At 54.4% G+C, this 20,791-nt stretch overlaps 1 protein-coding gene across 5 annotated transcripts in view; it reads right to left on the bottom strand.

The window, feature by feature from the left end:
• The window catches only part of ssbp4 (single stranded DNA binding protein 4), a 73,030-nt gene that overhangs the window by 30,652 nt on the left and 21,587 nt on the right, over window positions 1-20,791 (bottom strand). For all 5 annotated transcript variants that reach the window (XM_088907511.1, XM_088907510.1, XM_088907509.1 and 2 more), the window contains exon 4: window positions 18,535-18,619. In XM_088907511.1, coding sequence (XP_088763637.1) covers window positions 18,535-18,619 — 85 coding nt within the window. The remainder of the gene's footprint in view (window positions 1-18,534; window positions 18,620-20,791) is intronic.

Genomic DNA, 20,791 nt, shown 5'->3' with positions numbered 1-20,791 from the left:
TTGCCGAATAATAAAAAAAAGGAAGAGGGAGAAGGAGGAGAGGAAGGCAGCTGCCCTATTTCGGCTGAAACAGGGGCGCAGATTCAGAAGGAGGCAGCCTGAGACTGCCCGACGCGCTCGGCCCACACACCCCGCAGCGCCAGGCCGGACAAAAGAGAGGAGCACCCCAGAAAACAGGCTGGGGTTCACGGCCCAGCTGCTTCCCAGTAACCCGACTGGCTGAGAACCCCCCCGAGAAATCCGTCTGTCCGTCCTCGGACTGCTGGGATGTGGGATACCGAGGATATTCTGGAAAAGTTCATTAAGCAATTGGGCAACACAGGAAGCGCCAGAGACAGCCAGCCTGCAGTCTGCCAGCGCTGGGTCTGGGTTCGGCTGGCTGGGCAGCTGGGCTCTGCAGTTCGGCCACACAGTCAGGTCCATCAGCTGAGCAGGGGAGCCCATCGCCACCCAGGGACCACCAGCCCCCCCCAGTTCACACATCACACCAGCCACAGACGGGCTGCGCGACCCAGCTAAAAAGATTCAGAAGAAAAACTCTCTCTATACCTGCGACAGCAGGAGGGAAGATGAGCAGTAATGGACGGGCTTCCGGACAGACTCGCTACCAACAACAAAGACCGACTCAAACACATGCCGTAATAATGCCTGCGGCTCCAGCACTAATGTGGTTTTGCACGCTAATTTCAAATCCATGTTTATTAACTACTGGCTGCATTTTTTGCTTTTGATCTGATCCTACAAAAGCATCAAGTGCAGTATTGATATCCAGTCCTATCTTCCAGAACGGCCCCTCACCCGGCACTAGAGCAACAGTCCGGCCACAGACCAGATCCATCTCACTAGTAACAACACTACAAGTACTGAGAGACTGTTCTGGACTGCTGGTTCAATTTTGAGGCAAACATCAATTCCATTTTCGAAAAACAGCGTCCACTTTTCTTAAGGAAGCTTAGACGTTTTAAGGATGGTCATTTGCTGCTGGTCGTGTTTGATCAGTCTCGTATCAAATCTGCTTGAGCTTTCACTCTGATCTGCTGGTTTAAGGACTTCGGTTTGAGAATGGAGTGTCAGAAGGCCGCTGGGGCTGATATTACGGCCCCACGTCTACCAGTTAGGAGTCCTGCGTGAAGTCTATTCCATCCCTGAGCACCATTCCCACCCTGTGCTGGTAATTCGAATTACTCCCTGTAGATCACAAATACAGATTTCCCCATTTCTAAACAAGCAGGGATCAGTTCTCATTTATACCCGGGGCCATAACCTTGCTCCACAGCAACAGCTCAGCTCTCTTGTTAATGTAAACTGTTCGTTTCTGGATTCTCTTCATCTTGTCTGTTGCTGTAAAACAAGTTGTCCCTTGTGGATAAATACTCTCTCTCTTACTGGTTAGGTTGCTAGAGAACCTGACCCAGCTGTGTCTCAAAACATGGCAGGGTATCAGCTCTAACAGCATGGCCTGCGCCACACCTCTACAACCCTTTGTGTAATGCTGCATTCCACATACACTTCCTAAGAGGTGGTTAACCGCAGTGTGCTGTAGTGGTCAGGCTTCTGCACTTTGAGCTGGGAGGCTGCAGGTTCGAATCACGGCGGAGACACTGCGGTCGTACCCTCGAGCAAGCCAATTCACTCAGGCAGCTCCGGTAAAACCACCAGTTGTAATAAATGGGTTTCAGATGAAGGCTGCTCTGGATAACAGCAGCAGCAGAATCATTTATAAAAATTAACCAGATGGACGTACACGCTTTCCGCCATTTTCAATATATCGGTCACTTCGATGCAAGTGAGCCAGAGTCTAGCCCGGCAGACAGGATACAGACGCAGAGATTGTCCTAGACAGCATGCGCTTCAATGTTGGGAGGAAACCCACACAAACCACAGTGGAAAGCATGCAGACTCCTCGCAGAAGGATCCCCAGGCCAGAACTGAACCCAAGACCCACGACCTGTGAAGCAGGTCCAGCATGTGTACATCTCTGCTCTAAATTCTGTTTGCATATTTGATCTATGTTATATCTCTAGCTGCCGAAACAGAGGGTCCTGATTTAGTCTTGAAATTCAAGGACGCATCAGATTGAAGTGAGTAGTACTGGGGGGGGGTAAAAACTACCCCCAGCTGTTCCCCCCCACACACACACACACACAAACACCTACCTCCTGCTAGACTGAACAAGTGAGGCTGTCTGGACCAGACGGCAACCTCCCCCATCACACTGCCTGGACACAAGGCAAGTGTGGAAGAAATTCCCTGGTGGGCCAGTCAAGATTAAACAGCGCTGTAATCTGCTCAGCTTTCACCTCCCTGTCCCCCGCGCCGAGCGCAGGAGGGGGAGAGGAAGGAGAGGGAGGCAGAGGGGCTGGAGGACAGGCAGAGCGAGACAAACAAGGCAGAGGGGGGGGGGGAGAGAGAGAGAGACCGCTAGAGAGGCCCACAGAGGCAGAGACTCGGGAAAATAAGGGCAGAGAAGGGAGGGGGAGAGAGACAAAGAAAGGAAAGAGGCTGAGAAAGAATGAGAACAGGAGACCAGGATGGAGAGAGAGCAGGAGAGAAGGAGGGAAAAAGAAAAGGAGAGGGAGGGAGGGAGCATAGCTCTGCAGCCACACGAACACCAGCCATCTCCTGGACAGCCCTGCTCAGCAGCTCCCATAGAAAACCAGTCAGACTGCGGGGATATAGGAACTAAAACAGCACAAACCTGTCCTGTCACGAGCCAGGAAGGATACCTGTTGGGACAAACATCCCGAAAACAGTATAGACGGGCTGACACTGCCTGGCTGTCCAGACTCCATAAGACTCCACAAGATGCACTTCCCCCAAAAACAAACGGCACAGGAGACCCAGGCCCAGAATTCCCACTGCTCGTTTCCTCTTTGAACACAAGAACATTTACAAGCAAAAGGAGCCATTCTGCCCATCTAGCTTGTATGGTCATTAGTAGCTAATCAATCTCCATCTTGAAAGATGCCAGGGCTGGTGTTTAAACATGGCAAACGTGGCTGGGCGGATCGTTCCGCAGGAACACGTGGAAACTGGTCCCACACTGAAAGGAAGAGAGGAGACAGCGTTTCGGCTGCGGAGCCTTCGTCAGGCGCGTCTCCTTCCTGCCTGAAGGACGCTCCACAGCCGAAACGTTGTCTCCTTCGCTTCCTTTCAGTGTGGAATGGGCTCCTCTGCAGCCTCCCACTCCAGACGGCTCCACACCCCCACAGCCCTTTGATTAAAGAAGGGCTTCCTGGTTTCAGCTTTACATGCACTTCATACTGTGCCCATGTGTCTGGTCACTCGGAAGAGTTCTGCTGAGCTGACCTTCGACAATCTGCAGAGTTACATCCTGTCCCCTCTCAACCTCCTCTCGTCAAGGCATCAGAAGTTTTGTTTCGTGTTGTAACTCGCTGCTGGGAATGTGTTTAGAAGGACAGATACCTCGTGTTAATTCCTGATGGTGGGGTTCCCTGCACTTTTGTGTACTGGATGTCTGACACGCGCATCATGGCCAAAGGCCAGCCCTGAACCGGCGCTGGGGAGCCGGGTGGGAGAGGGATGGGACAGAGACGCCGCAGACCTGCTCCCCTCTCCTTCACGCCAGGAGCAGCAACAGCAACAGCAACAGAGGACGCTCCTGCGTCGGTGCAGGAAACGTCCCCTCTCCTCCTCGCTCTGTCCCCAAAGGTACCTTCCTGCACGCCACAGTGACTTCGACAGCTGTCCCCTCCCTCTCGTCTGTCCGATCGCACCCGAGCAACAATGACCTGAATGACTCCGCGAAATAGGGGCCTGGACAGGCTGCGATCGACGCCCTCTCTCGGGGCCTGGGGCCCAGTCTCGCTTCGACACAGTCCAGAATCCCCCCCCTCCGCCCCCCGCACGCGGTGGCAGTACTTGACTGCTGTGCGAATGGCCTGATACCCCTACAGGCCCGGAGCTGCTGGCAGAGCTCCTGGCGGCTCTGGGGGGGCCAGACTGCCCTGAAGGGGGTTTCCAGAGCTCTGGCGCTTGAAGTGGCAGAGTGTTCCTGGGATTTCAAACGGCTTTGACCCCCCCCGACAGCACATCCACAAACGGCAGCGAGACGATTTCGGATCCCGAAGCGTGTGGGAGCAGCAAATACTCCACTCTTCTCCCTTTCCGGTGGACGGGGCTGAGCTCCGAGCAGCGTGCGGAGCAGAATGGCGGGCGGGACAGCGAAGGGTTAATGGACCCCCCCCACCCCACAGGTCCCTGGAAGTGCAGGCAGGAAGAGGGAGGGGGGGAGCTGCGACATACGAACCGGCAACTTAAAATAGGGTGGGCACCCCCCTGCACCACCCCCAGGGGGCTGCTGTCCGGGAACTCCTCCACACCGCGAGCAACAAGACACGCTCCCCTAGCGCCGGAAAACAAACGGCCGCCCTCAAAAACGCCACAACCCCACTCTCCTCCACCTGCCGACAACATATACCTCCCCCCCCAGGCAGAAGCAGTGGCTCTGTGGCTCAGGATCTGCGCCTGTGGCTGGAGAGTTGCCGGTTCAAATCCCGCGGCCGGCAGAGGAATCCTACTCCGTTGGGCCCCTGAGCAAGGCCCTTAACCCCAGCTGCTCCAGGGGCACTGTACAATGGCTGACCCTGCGCTCTGACCCCCCGCTTCTCTCCCTGTCTGTGTGTCTCATGGAGAGCAAGTTGGGGTCTGCGAAAAGATAATTCCTAATGCAAGAAACTGTAAAGGGTTAATAAAGTGATGTTATTATTATTATTATTATTATTATTATTATAAGAAGAAGAAGAAACTAAGCCCACTCCTTCTCTCTCTGCTGCTGTTAGAGTGCCTGGCAATTGGGGAGGAGGGGGACAGACCCGGAGGAAAAGCCTAAACTGGTCCAGTTCACCACTGTTACCAGTTCGCCTGGCAGACGCTTTTACCCACGGCATCTCGGACTCTAACGCTGACCTCGGGGGCAACAGCTACCCTGCTTGTGCCGACACCTTGCCCACCCAACTGGCACAGCGGACCGTGCTGCAGCACCCAGCGTCCGCACCCGGGACCGGAGTCCGGCGCCGTCGGCGCAGAACCGGACCTCAGCCCACACACCGTCCCTTCCAGCGCCGGCCTGGTCTTGCTCCGGACCCCGATGAGGACCCAGAGACCGTCCCACTTGGGCCCACCCCCCCCCCCACACACACACACACACACACACACACACCCGCCGCCGACGCCAGAGAGGGGGAGATGGGGATGCCCCCGGAGCAGTGGATTCCCCAAGACGCGTCGCCCCCTGTATCCCCCGAGATGCACGCCCCCCTGTGCCCAGCACCAGGGAGGCAGAGGACTCAGGAGACACCCCACTCTCCCTCCTCTCCGTGCCTCGGTCTCGGGGCTCCCCGGCCAGCCCCGGGAGCACGAAGGGCCGGGACAGGGGTACAAGCACGAATGATGGAAAGGCAAACGAAGACGGATGATATCCCTGGCCTGCGCGCACATCGCTGCCCTATCTCAGCGGCTCCCTCAATGGCCGCCATTGATTTCCCATCCTAAGTCGCCGTCCAGGATACTAAACGGCTGCGATCGATGCTGCTTAACGGACTATCGACCCCCGCTGACTTGCACCTCCAGGAAAACCGCACGGAACCGAGAGGGCGCCAGAACAGAAGGCCCGGGCCGCTCGGACCCCGGAGGCTGGCGGCTGCCGTCTCAGCTGGGCAGAGGGCCGGTGGGGTAGCCAGGGGTCCCGACGGAGGGAGGACCGGACGGGACTCCGTTCGGAAACCGCGGGCGAGCTAGTTCTTCGGTTGCCGAGGGAAACCCGCGCGGCGTTCGGGCCCAGCGACGGCTGTCCCGGTGCCGACACCGAGGGGCAACGTCCTGCCAACGGCGGCGCCGTTCAGGAGCGCGGACCACCGCCTTGCCGATGGCAGGAGCCCTTCTCGGCCGCCGGGGCTCCGGTGCGACGCCGCTGGCCCTCGGGAGGGGACGGCAGCCGCGCCTCCGAGATGTCCACACCGGGACCCGCAAGAGCCAACGCGTCCGCGCACGCGGAGCGCCGCCGGGGGGACAGGACCCGCAAGAGAGCGCAGCCAGGCGGCCCCACATCCGCCCGAGGAGCGGGGCTCAAGGTCGAAGAGCGCCGCAGCACCAACGCGGAGAGGAGCCGGGAGAGCGAGAGGGGCGGGGGGGGGCCTGGCACAGCCCCCCGCCGGTCCCAAAGCACTTCTGTGTTTTACATACACAGCGCAGGGTTACCATGGATACCGGGCCCAGTCCTGCCAGCTGACCCGCGAGACAGACTGCCTCTGAAACAGTCCGAGTGTGTGTGTGTGTGTGGACTTGCACGTGTGTGCGCCTGTAATCTGATGACTAATCTGAAGCTCCTGCTTCTCGCTCGGATGTGTGCCGTTTTCCTGCAGTTTCTCCCCCTGGGTTTATAGCGTTTAAGGCCCTTGCCTGATGAAGAACAGTTTCACCCTCTAGGCCTTTCCCCACACGCTCACCACGATTTTAAGCCTTTTAACACACCTTTACCATGCTTGCCACCCGCCTCTGCTTTTACCGCGGTGCGCCACAGCAAAGCGCAGAAGGGCAGGTCTGGAGGTCTCTTCTCTCACCTGGGGCGTGTGGCACGTTACCTAGCAAGGTTACCCAGAGGTGGCAGCTCACGGGGGGGGGGGGCACCCACTTCTGTATGAGGGGGTGCCAACGCACAGCTCAAGATCGTGACGGAAACCGGTTCGGTATTACAGGGGCAGCGGGAGCACAGAGCCGGGGTGCCTGTTAATATGTTTTGCGTTTAAACCGCGGGAGGCTCTTTCCGAGCCACAGAAGCCTGACGGTATTCTCCATCCGGGCTCCAGAACCGTCTCGCTCACGACACCCGACGATGGCGCCCGGGCCGAACACCGGAGGCACAAAAACATCCTCCAGGCTCAGAGAGATCCCGAGCCAGTACCCACGGAAAACCCACACCTGTCCCACACCTCCAGCCGCCCCGGCCAGGCCCTCCTCGATACCGGACCACTCTTCAATTCAAAAAGCAATCTGAAACTTCACCTGCCACATGTGAGGCCTGCAGGCTCCGAGCTTTACAAAGCACACGGCGCCCGAGAAGGCTCCCAAGTCTTTGTGCAAGAAAATCTAGTTTCCCTCCCCTCCTCCCCGACGATCTGCTTTCTCAGAAGCCAAAACTGCATTTCGATGACACGTGTCTCGAAGTTTCCAGAAAGGCTCTGAACGTCGGGGCTCCAGGTAACATCTCCTTCGTGCACGGGGTGGGGGGGGGGGAAGGGTGCAGCACGCTTCCTGATGCCTCGTCTAGTAAACAGGCGCCCTCTCCACGAGCTGAGCCTTTTTGTGGAAGGCGCTCTCCCGCCCCCGGACAATATGGAACAGACATTAATCTGGCTGCGGACTGAAGGGATTAGAGGAACGGAGGCCACAGCCGCACAGAAACCAGGTCACCCTGTCAGGAGGGCTGAGCACGAATCCTGCCCCCCCCCCCCCGCCTTCGCCAGCGCCCAGCCCGGGGGCCTGCAGACTCCGCAGGGCCTGTGAGCAGCTAGGGGGCGGGGCACCCTCTCCGGCTGAACTCCGCGTGACCCCCGGCCCTGGTGCCAACGCTGCCAGTGCCCCAGGGGCAGGGCAGTGGCGCTCTTCCTGTAAAGCTACTGGCACACGGTTACTGACTACCGCAGGACAGCTGATCCGCCCTTTTTTAAAATTCTAATCCCCCCCCCCGTCCCCGGATTTTAATTGGCCGAGGGGCAAGAGCTCGGCCCTACAAAGACAGCTGGGGTCCGTCGAACCCCACGTTCTCTTCCCATCTCCAGCTTCCCCAGCAGTCGGGAAAACATCCCCTAGGATCAGAGAGATCCCGATCCAGTACCAACGGGACCGGGCTGTCCCACACCTCCAGCTACCTCGATACCTGACCGCTTTTCAATTCAAAAAGCAATCTGAAACTTCACCTGCCACATGTGAGGCCTGCAGGCTCCGAGCTTTACAAAGCACACGGCGCCCGAGAAGGCTCCCAAGTCTTTGTGCAAGAAAATCTAGTTTCCCTCCCCCACCCCCCCCCCGACGATCTGCTTTCTCAGAAGCCAAAACTGCATTTCGATGACACGCGTCTCGAAGTTTCAAGGAAAGGCTCTGTCTGCAAGTTGGGCCACAGCCACAGGGTTATCGACTCACACAGGACAGTAGATCCACCTTTTCAAAAAAAATATTGATTCCCCGACCCCCAGATTTTAAATTTGCAAGGAGGCTAGAACTTACAAAGACAACTGGGGCCCCCCTCCGGCCCCACCGCCTTGCGTCAAGAAGCAGTTAGCACTGAACCATGACATGCTTTTAAAAAAAAAAGCAGCAGAGGAATTTAATTCATCAACAGCTCGACGCTTAAAAAAAAAAAAAAGATTTAGAGCCAGCATTACCGAGAGCAGCAGGCCTGCAGAGAAAAGCTGAAGGTTTTTCTAAAAAAAAAAAATTGCTGGCCAGAAGCGTTCTGCATCTCCCCTGCCATCCTCAAGAGTCAGGGAACCAGGTGCACAGAGCTGTGGAGGTAGTAATTTGGTCAGTGGGGAGCTGTTGCAGTCTGGAAGAAAGGCCTGCGAAATCCACGGTATAAAAATAATAATTACTGTGCATTAAATTCACTGTCTGTAAATATGCCCCAGATAGCACTGAAGTGACGCACAAGAGGCTCGTCATGGCTCCCTCAGTCATCGCACGGACAGGCCCCGTATTTGCACGAGTGTGTGCGTGTGCATCCGTGTGGGTCTGCCCTGCCAGATGTGGGGGGGGGGGGGGGATGATGACTCTGAAACCCTACCCCCCCAACATTCCCTCTAATTCTTAATGGCCGGCGTGCACCAAAATTTCAAGATGTGCAATTGTTTTGCCCCCCAGTGAAAAAAAAAGGGCGCACTAAATGGCGTGGATGTAAAACTGTAAACCTAGAATTATTTTTTGGTAATACAGTCATTCTCATAGAAGCATAGAGATCCCAAAGACCGGGACAGCGATTCAGCGATCCCAGTCATAGAGACTGAGTGTGGAGCGAGCATGAGCAGGGAGCTACGAGACTACGAGAGCAGAGATATCGATGGTCGAGTAGCGGTAATAACGCACACAGCCAAGTTGGGCCTCTCACAGCAATTTAGCATTTTGCAATTGACGACCGTGTTTGTTTCATCATCATCATACTTTTTTGGGGAATTTAATTTTTTGCGCGCGGTTCAGTTTCCTAGGTGCGCTGATTTCGCACAGCTTAGAGGAAACACTGCCCCCCCCCCCACCCTCTTCTACTGAAGCTTTATCACCACCACCAACCCCAGCTGCAACAAACCCTTAGCTCTCTGATGAGCGTTTCACATCCTTAAAGATACCTGGTTTCGTTTAAACCTTGAACTCTGCTGGAACCTGTCTGGAGGGCCCAGCAGCACCCCCAGATCACCTCAGGGCCGGACTGTGGTGCTCGTAGGCCCTCAGCACTTTCACTCTGAAATGTGCCAGGAGAGGGGTCAATGACGGTTGACTGACATCGATTGACAAGATGCACTTTAAAGTGTTCTAATGCTAAACCAGGTGATTGATGGAGCGAGTTGAGAGACCATCACTTCCATACTTCTAGTTTCTAGAAAAGCCACTAGATAGTGTATGATTATCGATTTGGAGCACCTAGAATAGATCGCAGGCGTGTTGTTTCAGCTCGTTTTTCGTCAGTCACTAGTGTTTCCCTCCTTCGTAGGCCCTAGCCACTGTGCCTGCAGTGCCTAATGGGAAATCCGGCACAGGATCACCTTTAACAGACTCCAGAGCCTCAAGACTGCTGCGCCACACATCTTTAAAGACGTGTGTTTAGCAACGGCAAGACAAACGCAGGGGAAGAACTCTCGCTATCAGGTGCGCAGGGAATACAAACAAGCCCAGACTGGCCACTGCTGTTCTTCAAGGGCTTGGGCTGGGGAGAGCAGCTCACATCCACCCCCCCCCAACAATCTCAGAGAGCTGCTTATTCCTGGGGAGGGCTCGGCCCCCCGAGAGACCATTCATTCAGGAAGCACAAGGAGCAGGGCAGGGTGTCTGCTCATCACAGGGGACAGGGAGGTATAGATCTCAGAGCTTGCACGCACAGCAACACACATGCAGAAAGTCTACAGAGCCCCAGAAAGATTAATTGCATCCTGCTGTAACAGCAAGGAAGTGTGGCAAAACTGGAAAACTCTTAAATACAAAGCACTCTGCATTCATCCGCTGTCTGAGTGTTTGACTCGCAGCTCGGATCAATAAGAATTAACAGGCACGGCGTCCAACACACACCCACCACACACAGACCCGCACCCCCACGCGCTCTCACAGATATTAAAAGGAGGCTGGTTTATTTTCATCGCGAGTTTGGGTGCCCAGCTGGTACTTGAAACCAGCATGCTGGCACTTACTCCAGAGCCATTCCTCTCCCCACCTCCCACAAAAAACAAAAAAGAGAGAGAGCCTGGCCAAGCCTGCGCTACAGCACCAGACAGGGTCCAGTGCCAAGCACGGCGCCCGCCAGCACTGCCTGCCAACTCTCTCTGCGGAGACGAACACTTCAGCACTGCCACCGAGAGCTGCGCGTCGCGGCAGAGAGGAGGGCGCTGGGCGAGCGGTCCTGTCTGCCCACTGACCCGCCTGCAGGTGGCAAGTCCAAACTGACCACAGGACCGGACAGGCCAAGCCTGGCAAGAGACACAGCACATACTCCGAGAAGGCGCAGAAACGGATCTGAGGGGTGTTGCGTTAAAACTGTATTAAGCGTGGGTAGCGGCTCATTTAGTTTGTTGCTTACAGTTTTGGTCACCACGTTACAGAGCGGGTTCTGCTGCTCTGGAATTGGTGCAGAGGAGAGCAGCCAGATGAATCCCAGGGCGCAAGGGAATGTCCTGCACTGACAGGCTTAAGGAGCTGAACCTCTTTAAATCATGAGCAGGGAGAATTGTATAAATATTCAAAATCTTTCAAAGGTAGAGCCGCCCTAGGGCACTTTATCAGAACCAACAGGGAAGCATGAAGCAGAAGACACAGGAGGAAACCATAGAGCTGTGCTTTTAAAACAGAGGACAGGAGGCACTTCTTTACACAAAGGGTTGTGGGAGTATGGAACAAGCAGCCCAGACATCTTCCCATACCAAGGATCTTTCAGGAAACGACTGGATGAGACTGCTTGATTAATTAAAGAGGAACTGCAATGCTTTTTAAAAATATTTCGGAGTAAGAAGGAATCAACATTGATGAGCGCATTTCAAACCACAGTGGAAGTAAAATGCACACAGTAACGTGTTAACGTGTAAAAGGTATGCACAGCGCCATATTAACCTGTCTGCAATTCAGAATGAGGCAACAGAACTTCCAGTGGCCCTATCACACTGTAAACAAGCAGGCTTGTGAATCTCTTTTAATCCAATAGAAATATTGTTCTCGGCTTCGAGACAGTTTTGCAAATACTACTTAATTGTTAACTCTGCATGCAGATCACGCTGGAACATTTCTGTGGTGAAATGTTTGCTGCACCACCTGTACTCATTTGCGTGTACATCACATTACAATGGCCATCACAGTGACTAGTGAGCAGGAAGGGCCGCCTCACGTCACAATTTGTGAGAACTCTCACTCTCGCCCGTGGCGAAACCAGGGCTGTGCGACATGGCGACTTGCAGTACTTTCACAAAGATCACGATTTCGTGCTTAATTCAAAATGTGTAAAATTGTACAATACTGTCAATGAAATAACCTATCTGAGAAACAGGAGCTGCAGTCCCACTTTAACTACCAAACTGCTGCATGATGTATAGGCCACATGGCCTCCAGACACTTGTCAGTGACTAGCTCGTCTGGTAGTTAGCACTTAATTGATCCAGGGACTTTGTCCAGCTGGCTCTTAAAAGAAGCCCGGGTATCGGCTTCAACACCACAGCTGGACAGCTTGTTCCAGACCTCCACCACCCTTTGTGTAAAGGATTACCCCCCCCCACTGTACACAATTAGAAAAACACTTTAAACGTACCAGGGAAAAGGCATACCCAAGGAGGGCCTCTGGGCTCAGGCCCGGTTCTGACCGGGGCTCGTCTGAAACTGGTACTTGGTCAAAAAGCAAGGGCACCAAGCACAAGCAGTACACCAGCCTTGCACAGCGGGGGGTAACGCCCGACACGAGCACCAAGGCCCCCACCAGACACGCCCACGCCCATGAGCGGCTGTGCTGCTGGTCTGATTCAGACTCCCGGTCCTTCAGGCCAGACCAGCGTGGTTATTCTACACAACGATTTCTACATGTTGCTGGACTCCACATCAGCACGGCCGGGTCAGACCGCACAGCCAATTCTACACCCCAGCAGGAGGACGCTGGGAAGCCACAGCCCACAGCCTGACGTGTAGGACAAATCCCTTTAACACTTAACTGGATGTCTGTAGAATGAGTGAACAGTGACCACAAAATACCAAGTTTTTCTTTTATAAAGCTCAAAATACAAGACATAAAGTTATTCCCTTTTAAAAATAATGTTAAGATATTATTAGAACACCCTCTACCATAAGCTGTACTTTTATAGCATAGCTACTTAAAATAAAATTATTATAAGCACTAAATATCTTTACTTACACACCAGAATCCTAAAAAGATTTAGTCCTCTTAGGTCATTTTTCCCCAAAGCTCGCAATCTTGAATGCTTTTAAAAACGTAAACGCGGCCCTGAGATTCGGACTTAAAACCCACCTCTGCCTGCATGAGGGGAGTGACCTTGTGACCTCCTGCACACACACGCAGCCTGATCCATCAGCACAACAGCTTACACACACACACACACACACACATCGGCTCGGTTAGGAGCAGCACAGACCTGTGCGAATAGTTGGATGGACAAAGAAGAGTTCTGTTTGACTGCGGGACTGACGAGCACGTCAAGGTCATGTCCCACAATGCACCTGGGGCTCAGCCGGCAAAGCTACAGGCGCATGTTACTGTTCGGGAATCGCTTAAAATGGCCCTCCGTGATGCACATTTCTGGGATAAAGCCAAATCGGATTAAATCCTTGGGGGATTCTAGCAAGCAAAGGTAAGCAATGTTACACTGACCAGATCCTATTAGACCTTGAACCCGGCACCACAGTCTCCAGTGACACAGGCTTCTCCTTTCTGCTCATAACAGCCAGTGAGCAACTGGGGTGGCTGCTACTCTCGAGCGGTTCGGCGCTGGATGGCCCGGGACAAAGCCTGCACTGATCCGGCCCTTTTGGACAGGATCAAAATGACTACTGAAATCCAGCTCACGCCGTTGAGGGAGTCTTCCCAGAGAACCCCGGACCCCCTTGAGATTTTGCGTTTCAGATTCCCGGAGGAAGAGGAGGTGGCAGTCGTGTTTTTTCGTGTTCTGGGGGCGATTTCCTCCTGAGCGGCGCCGCAGGGAGACGGGATACACACGTGTGCTCAAACTCCCCGTGAGCAGTGCCAGCGATCCAGCAGGGTGTCTGCCTCCACTCCTGCGCTGTCCCTCAGACCCACCCCCCCTCTCCTCTCTGTGCACTCGCACTCCAGAGCTCAAATCAAATATTAATGATGCCGCAGCGACTGAGCATGTCCAGATACAGCCCCGGCGCCTAGAACTCAACACACTTAACCCCTTCCCTGCCCACGCGCCACAAAACAGCCAGTCAGACACCGTGGAGAGAGGCAACCAGCCAGACAACTTCAGTGCCAGTACCGGTCAGTATTAACACAGCTACTGCTGCCAAAGACAAGCCCTCTGATATTTGGAACTTTTAAGACCCACAAAGGCCAGACAGAGGAAAAAAGGCCGTGTCTCTCGGTGGGTTCAGCACGCCGAGGGCGGGGGGAGGCTGGCACCCCTGGCAGGGAGCTGTGCTGGAGCTCACCGAAGGCCGTGAGAGGGGATGAGGAGGAGAAGGACTGCCCCCCACTGCAGTGGCTGGAGATGAAGAGCGGGAGAGGGTGGCTAGGGCTAGCACAGAGCTTGAGAAAGGGCCCGCAACCCTCAATCCCCTCGTTATGACCCCAGCGTGTTCCTGACCCCCGGCCCCGCCAGCACGCTGCCAGATCAGCCAATCACTCTCCTTGCTCGGGGTGAGGGGGGGGCTAAGAGAGAGACGGCAGGTAAATCAGACCAGAGGCAGGGAAAGGACTGCAACATACAAGCAGGAGGAAAACAAACACGGAGAAGCCAAGCCAGGGAGAGAGGAAGAGATGCACAGACTCCAGAGGAGAGCAGACAGCTCCAGCCACGTCACAAGCCATGTCTCGGCTAGCGGGGGGGACTGACCAGGATCCTGCAGGACATTCAGGGCTGTGGGCTGTGACCCGGAAGTGACATCAGCAGACGCCTGCAGTAAGGGGGGTCGAGGGGAGACAGTACAGATCCCCACATAGAGAGAGGAGTGGGGAGCAGGGCTGAAGCCGGGGGTCACTTCAAACGCGAAAGGTGGGAGAGTCAGAGGCCAGAGTCACAGAGAGAGGTGGGGGGGAAGGCGGCTCAGGATTTTGGAGGAGCTAGCTGACGGGGATTTAAAAAATAAAGCTGCTGGACGAAATTCTAGACCGCAGAAACCCTTCAGCGGACGTTGGAGCAGTACAATTCACCCCGCCCAAGGTCGCCCCCCTCCGATGTGCCGTTTGAAAACCCCCTGCTACGGCAGTAGAAATGAAACCTCTGCAGGTGTGGCGGATCCGAGGGGTGAAGAACGCCCACTGTGGACCCAACCTCCCGCTGCTGAGCCGAGGTCGCGACCCCACACAGCTGCAGAAAGGACTCGGAACGGAGCACACCCCGACTCCCCCCACCCCCCCGGATCGGGGCACAGGGACCTGTCGGGGAAGCAGGGCTGTCCCCTGCCTGCAAAAAGCCCTCAGCCTTCTGTTAATCCTGCCTTTCCTTTTTTAAAAACCTCCTTCCACCAGTAGGGGGCTCCGCAGGGTTAAAATCTCCTGTCCCTCCACAAGGCACGGCTCTGCCAAGCGTAAGTCCTGAGCCATGAACATTGATTTCTGCTTTTCTTTTAAAAATAACCTCAGCTGCACCTTAAACATCTGAATACCAAAAATCAATGTTGTAAAAATCTACAAATACAAAAAAGGGATATTTAAGCAGAATAAGTAAAAAAAAAGCACTGTTATAACACCACCTGGAATCTCCCTTTTGCTGTTTAGTTACTGATATGTTAATATGTCCGCAGTAACGTTTGTTAAAAGGATAAATGCTATGTACATAAATGAATAGAACTTTTGACACAATAGCTGGTAGAATTGTCCCAGTTTCAAAGCCTTGACAAGCAAAATAAATAATTTTTTAGAAAAGCACACGTCCCTAACAAACACGGGATTTGCAGCCTGAAGATCAGGAATCCCGAAATTCTGGGACCTTTGCCAACATTTCAATCTCATAAAATCCCAGGATTAGCCCTGAAAGATTCCCCGGATTTGGGGGATTAGCACACTGTATTCCATTATCTGCATGAACCCGGAGCTTTCCCCCGCCACGCCGGGCTGGCCGGCAGCTCCCAAACCCGGCCTGCAACCCGTCCGACCGTCTTCCCAGAATTCCGGCCCAGCCCCATTGTTTAACTCCGGAATTCCGGCATCTCGGTCCGCTTTGGGAAAGCCCCGTTCTCCCTGTGGATGCTGGCTTGGTGCTGCGGGCTCTGATGGGAGAGAAATCCCATCCTCTGCAAAGCGACGATGGACACGGATCAGCCTTTTCCTTAAAGAGCTGGATGGGGGGGGGGGCAGAATCCGCTGTAGAACTGGCAATGGCGCCGGGAATGTCGACTCCGGACCTGAAGCACCTCTCCAGTGGCCCCCCAGGGGATCCCTAGGAGGGCGATCAGGGTGACTGACGCGCAACACTGCAGGGAGGACCGGTGGGAACAGCATCCCAAACTCGCGTTAACAAGCTCATGTTCTGCTTTTCCTGCTCCCATCCGGCCGAGCAGCTCTGTCACCCTGCAGCTCCCAGCAGGTGTGAGCCTGGGCAGTACCTGGAGGGGAGACTCCTGGGAAAGCTGAGGCTGCTGCTGGAAGAGGTGTTAGTGGGACCAGTAGGGGGCGCTCACCCTGCAGTCTGTGTGGGTCCTAATGCCCCAGTATAGTGACGGGGACACTATACTGTAATGAGGCACCGTCCTTCAGATGAGGCATATCCTGACCTTCTGTGGTCATTAAAAATCATGGGGCGTTTCTCAAAAAGAGTAGGGGTGTTACCCCAGTGTCCTGACCAAGTGAATTATTACACACCTTTCACAAACGACTGAAAAGGCGACAGGGAGCAGGGAAGGGATTGTACTTAAAGTCCCTGTTGTGATACCTCCGTTTCAAACTTCCAAAACAACACTGGTCAGTTCCGTCCAGAGAACACTGGAAAGGGTCAGCCTGAAGCATGCAGCGGTCATCAATCCAGCCGTCCACCTTGGGCAGGGGGGCAGGGGGGCTGGGGGGGGGTAGTGTCACCGGATGCGTCCCGACCCTGTGAACTTCAGCAGGGTCAGAGGTCAAGGGAAGTGGGCCATTAATTCTTGGACTAGACCTTCCAGAGACGGGATATTTGACCTCAGGGTTGCCCTCCCCAGCATTCAAACCAACCAACCAACCCCCCTCCCCCTCCTGCAGCTGAGAAAAACCTGGAATGGACTAGACTGCTGTGCAATGGGAGGGTCTTTATCCATCTCCCTGCTCTGTCGGAGATCCCCAAGCCAACCCAGCCCGAAAAAGCTACAGATCCGCAGGGGAGCTGAAGACCTGGGCGACAGCAGCTGTGTTCGCCAATTAAATCAATAAAGTAATTCAATTACGTCTCAAGAAGTCACGGCTGGGGGACGCGTAGCAGGCCTAGGGATTCTCCAGGCCAGTTTTGGGATCATGCATTTGTAGGTTTTTCTATCCAAAAAGTCACCATCAGCGCAGCCATCAGTTCCCTGGAAACTCCTGCCTGGTCTCTTCGATCACACAAACTACTGCGCACCAGACGGTCCCACAGGGTCAGTCTTATACCTGATCTAAATGAGGGGGAAGCCAGGGCCCTCTGATAAAACGGACAGTTTTACACCACCCTTCATGGATGCTACACGAGCTGCATTTGCATCTTATTTGAAGAAAAATGGCTCGGAGCCAAGAATACATGTTTCTGCGAGGCCGGGACGCGCCACCTCATCAAGACATCCTTCTCTGCCTCTGCCACGCAACCGTGAGAGTCTCGGCGTGTTTCAAATCCTCACCCTTTCCTGCACGTGACCCCCCGAGGCTGGAGAACGGACCCCCGCAATAACAGGACTGATGAGAAGGGGACAGACCTGGGCACCAGCGCTCCCCGTCACAAGACGGCCCCTGAACTCCTGCATTGGCGGAGGCAGAGGTGAGAGGTCAAAGTGTCCGGGCACAGCCTGGAGCCCAGGACCAAGACCCACTGGGAGACCGGAGAGCTAAAGCACGAGGCAGGAGACAGGAAGAGCTGAGGAACGAGGCAGCCCGGTCTCGCACTGCGTCGCGTCTCGGCCGCGCTGTGCAGGTACGGGCACAGTGGCTGGCAGCCGGTTTCAAACTGCAGCAACACAAAACAGGTGGCTCACCCAGCATCTCACCTCGATAGAGCCCCCCTCCCGCCTCCGAACCCCATCACAGCCAGATCACAGAAATATATAAAACATCAGTCTGCAGGCTGCTGGGATCTCTTCATCCTGTGACTAACACACAAGCCAAAATTGTACTGTCCCCTCGATAGCCCAGTAAAATTGTAACAGGCATAATAATATTTAATATTAATTAACCATACTACTTTTAACCACACTATTTTTTTTGCACTGTTCCAAGAATTACCTTGCACTGTTTTTGTCCTGTTAAATTTTCTCTGTTTGCGGAATTTTGCACAGTTTTCGATTACATGTTATTTATGTTATGTTATTGCATGTTGTTACTATTATTGCTATTGTGTAACTGTCTATTGTCTCATCTTCTGTCCTATTTATATACTGCACCTGAGTGACTAATGAGAAACACTTTTCATTATACTATGCACCTGTGTAAGTTTAATGACAATAAAGTTGAATTGAATTGAATTGAATTGGAAAAAAAAAAGGAAAGCCAAGCAGCTCTTATCGGAGTGTGAGAGGAGATAGGAGAAGCATTGGAGGATCTCACCTCAGGGAACTCCTCTGACCTGCTGCACGATCAAGACACCCAGAAACTACGGGGCCACCGGCGTTTGAGAACCAACCACAAGGCAAGACCGACCACTGCAGAGCTCGTACAGGACAGCACGATACACCAAGACAGACAGAAACACTCCCCCCTGACACGCTGGCACAAACTTCGGAACCCTTTCCCCCGTGCCTGGGGGTCTGCATTACGACTTTGAGGAATACTGAGCGAGCGCCACGAAGTTAATTGACATGATTTGTGTTGCTGTTTCAACCTACTAAATTGGCAAGAGTTGGGGAAACAGTATGCACACTAATCAATACACCAGCCACACCCACCCAACCACACCCCGCCCCCCTGCCCTGCGATTGAACAGAAGAGCTGTCACTCACGTAGTCGTGAAAGGCCTTGGCTTCACTGGAATGTTCGCAGGTCTCCCGCCGGTCTGGGGCAGCACAGTACAGGTCCCAGAATACACTGCAGCAGGAAGACAACACTGTGAGGCTCCATCGGGCATCGACATCATCTTAGTTTTTCAGTTCCGTAAGCCGCGTGCACAAGTGAAATGCTTATTTGCATGTCGGCTCCGAGACAAAAACATTCAGGAAAAACTCAAACACAGAACAGCAGCAGCAGCAGCAACAACAAGTTAAATAACATACAAGTCAGGCAAGCAGTGTGAAAAGAGGAATAAAAATATCAGTGTGAGTCAGTTGTAGAGCTCAGTAATCTGACAGCTCTTCTTCAAATGCCCCGGTTACATCACATTCAAACAGGAAGAGCAGACATGACAAGACAGGTTACCCCCCGCAAACAGAAACTGTCCAGCATGTTACCCATAAAGAAAAAAAAAACATCAACACTTTCACACACACCAGACATGCTCTGATCACACCAACAGTGAACCTCCAATCCCCCTGTTAAATGTTTTGGAATTAACAGTGTCAGTATCTGCAACTAGGACATTTTTTTAAAACTCCCCGAATGTACAGGCTGCAAATGAGCACCCTTTTTAAACACAGGCCTGGCCATGAGCCCCAGGGAACGCATAGGGAAAATCGGACGCCATGAAAAAGCTAAGGAAAAGGAAAAATTAAGGAACTGTCATTTTATTTGCATGGATCGACCTGCTCTTTTTGAAGGGATTCAAAGCAAAAAGAGAACGACGGCCGGGGATCAGCTGCCGGCCGATCCTGGGAGAGGAGCACACTGGGATGCTGTATCGGGTGTCCCGGCGACTGCAGACTCAAGCTGTCCTCTCTCATCGAGAGCCTGTCCAAGCAGCTGCACTGGCAGTCCCAGCTCCTCTGGGAGTTTCCCTGGCTCTGACATCCAGGCACCCCCCTCCTCCCTCTGCCCCTCGCTCTCTGGGGTCCCGCTCAGAGGCCTGGGCTGGAAACGCAGGCGAGAGGGGGCGGGAGCTGCAGCCCACCTCTCCGACGGCGCTCCAGAGGCTGCAGATCTGGCAGGGCCCGGGCTGGAGGGAGACGCCGGGAGGGGCTCAAATCGAACCAGCCTGCTGGAGAACGGCTCGCCCCAGAAGAGCTCCGCGCAGGGGGCGGGGGGCTCAGGGCATGCTGGGAAGGAGGTGCGGGCTGGGCCAGGCGGTCCCTTCTGAACACGAGCAGCGACCTCGGGTCATGGGGAGCGGTCAAGTTTGGCCACAGGTGTTTTGCCAGCAAGGGGGTCAAGGGTCGCCTCCTGCGGACTGAAGCATTCTGGGAGGAGAGGGCAGGAAGCTGAAACCGAAACTGCAGCTGAAATTCCAGGGCCCCTCGTCCTTGAGCACAAAACGGAGAGCCGCCACGGCACGCAGATGATCGCGAAGCCGAGCGGGCACCTACACCCGCGTGGGGCAGGGCCTGACGCAGACGACCAGGAAGGCCTGGCGCACGGGGAGGGGAGGGGGCGGCTTGCACTTTGCTAGGAGGGACGGATTCCCTCGAAGAGGGACAAAGCCAGCGGCAGTCTCTCGGACGCCCCGGAGAGCTCTTCCACTGCTCCGCAGGCTTGCGAAACACCCCCCTTTAGGCTGAACTAATGCATTCGGCAGCTGAATCCTAAAAGAAAACTACATAGGAAAGGAGAGGAAGAGCAAGACGCATAAGGACAGAGAAGCGACACAAGGGCCTGAAACTGGAATGCGTTTTTTTAATCCAATTCCTGTTCTGTTCCCTGGAAGTCACAGGCCTGGCAGCAGGGGTGTGTGCCGAGCTGCTGTGAGAGGTCAGACATGGCCACAAGGACGATCGCCATGGCGGAGGACAGCTATTAAGCTTATTAAGAGGAGCAGGATCTCGGAACAGCACCGCACTAACGGGGAGGGCTAGTGACACCCCCAGGCCCAACCCCACCCCCCTGCCCCCAGGCCCCCCTCTGACCCCTCCATAAACTTCACGGCCCAGTAACCCTCTGTCCTGGGACGACGACTCCTCCCCCCCCAGCCATTCGGGTCCCCTTCCAAACAGGAAACAACAACAGCGACAAAGGGAATGCGAGAACGAGGGGGGGGGGGCGTGGGGATCAGGGTCTGGCTGTTTAACACAAAGGAGCCTGGAATGTAAGGAGTTAATCCGGTTTCTCCCTGCTCGGCTAACAAAGGCCAGTCGGAGACAGAGGTTACAGCAGGGAGAGGGAGGCTGGGCGCTT

The sequence above is a fragment of the Atractosteus spatula genome, chromosome 28, assembly GCF_055471065.1.
Source record: "Atractosteus spatula isolate fAtrSpa1 chromosome 28, fAtrSpa1.hap1, whole genome shotgun sequence".
Taxonomy (NCBI): domain Eukaryota; kingdom Metazoa; phylum Chordata; class Actinopteri; order Semionotiformes; family Lepisosteidae; genus Atractosteus; species Atractosteus spatula.
This window is presented reverse-complemented; position numbering and strand designations above follow the sequence as displayed.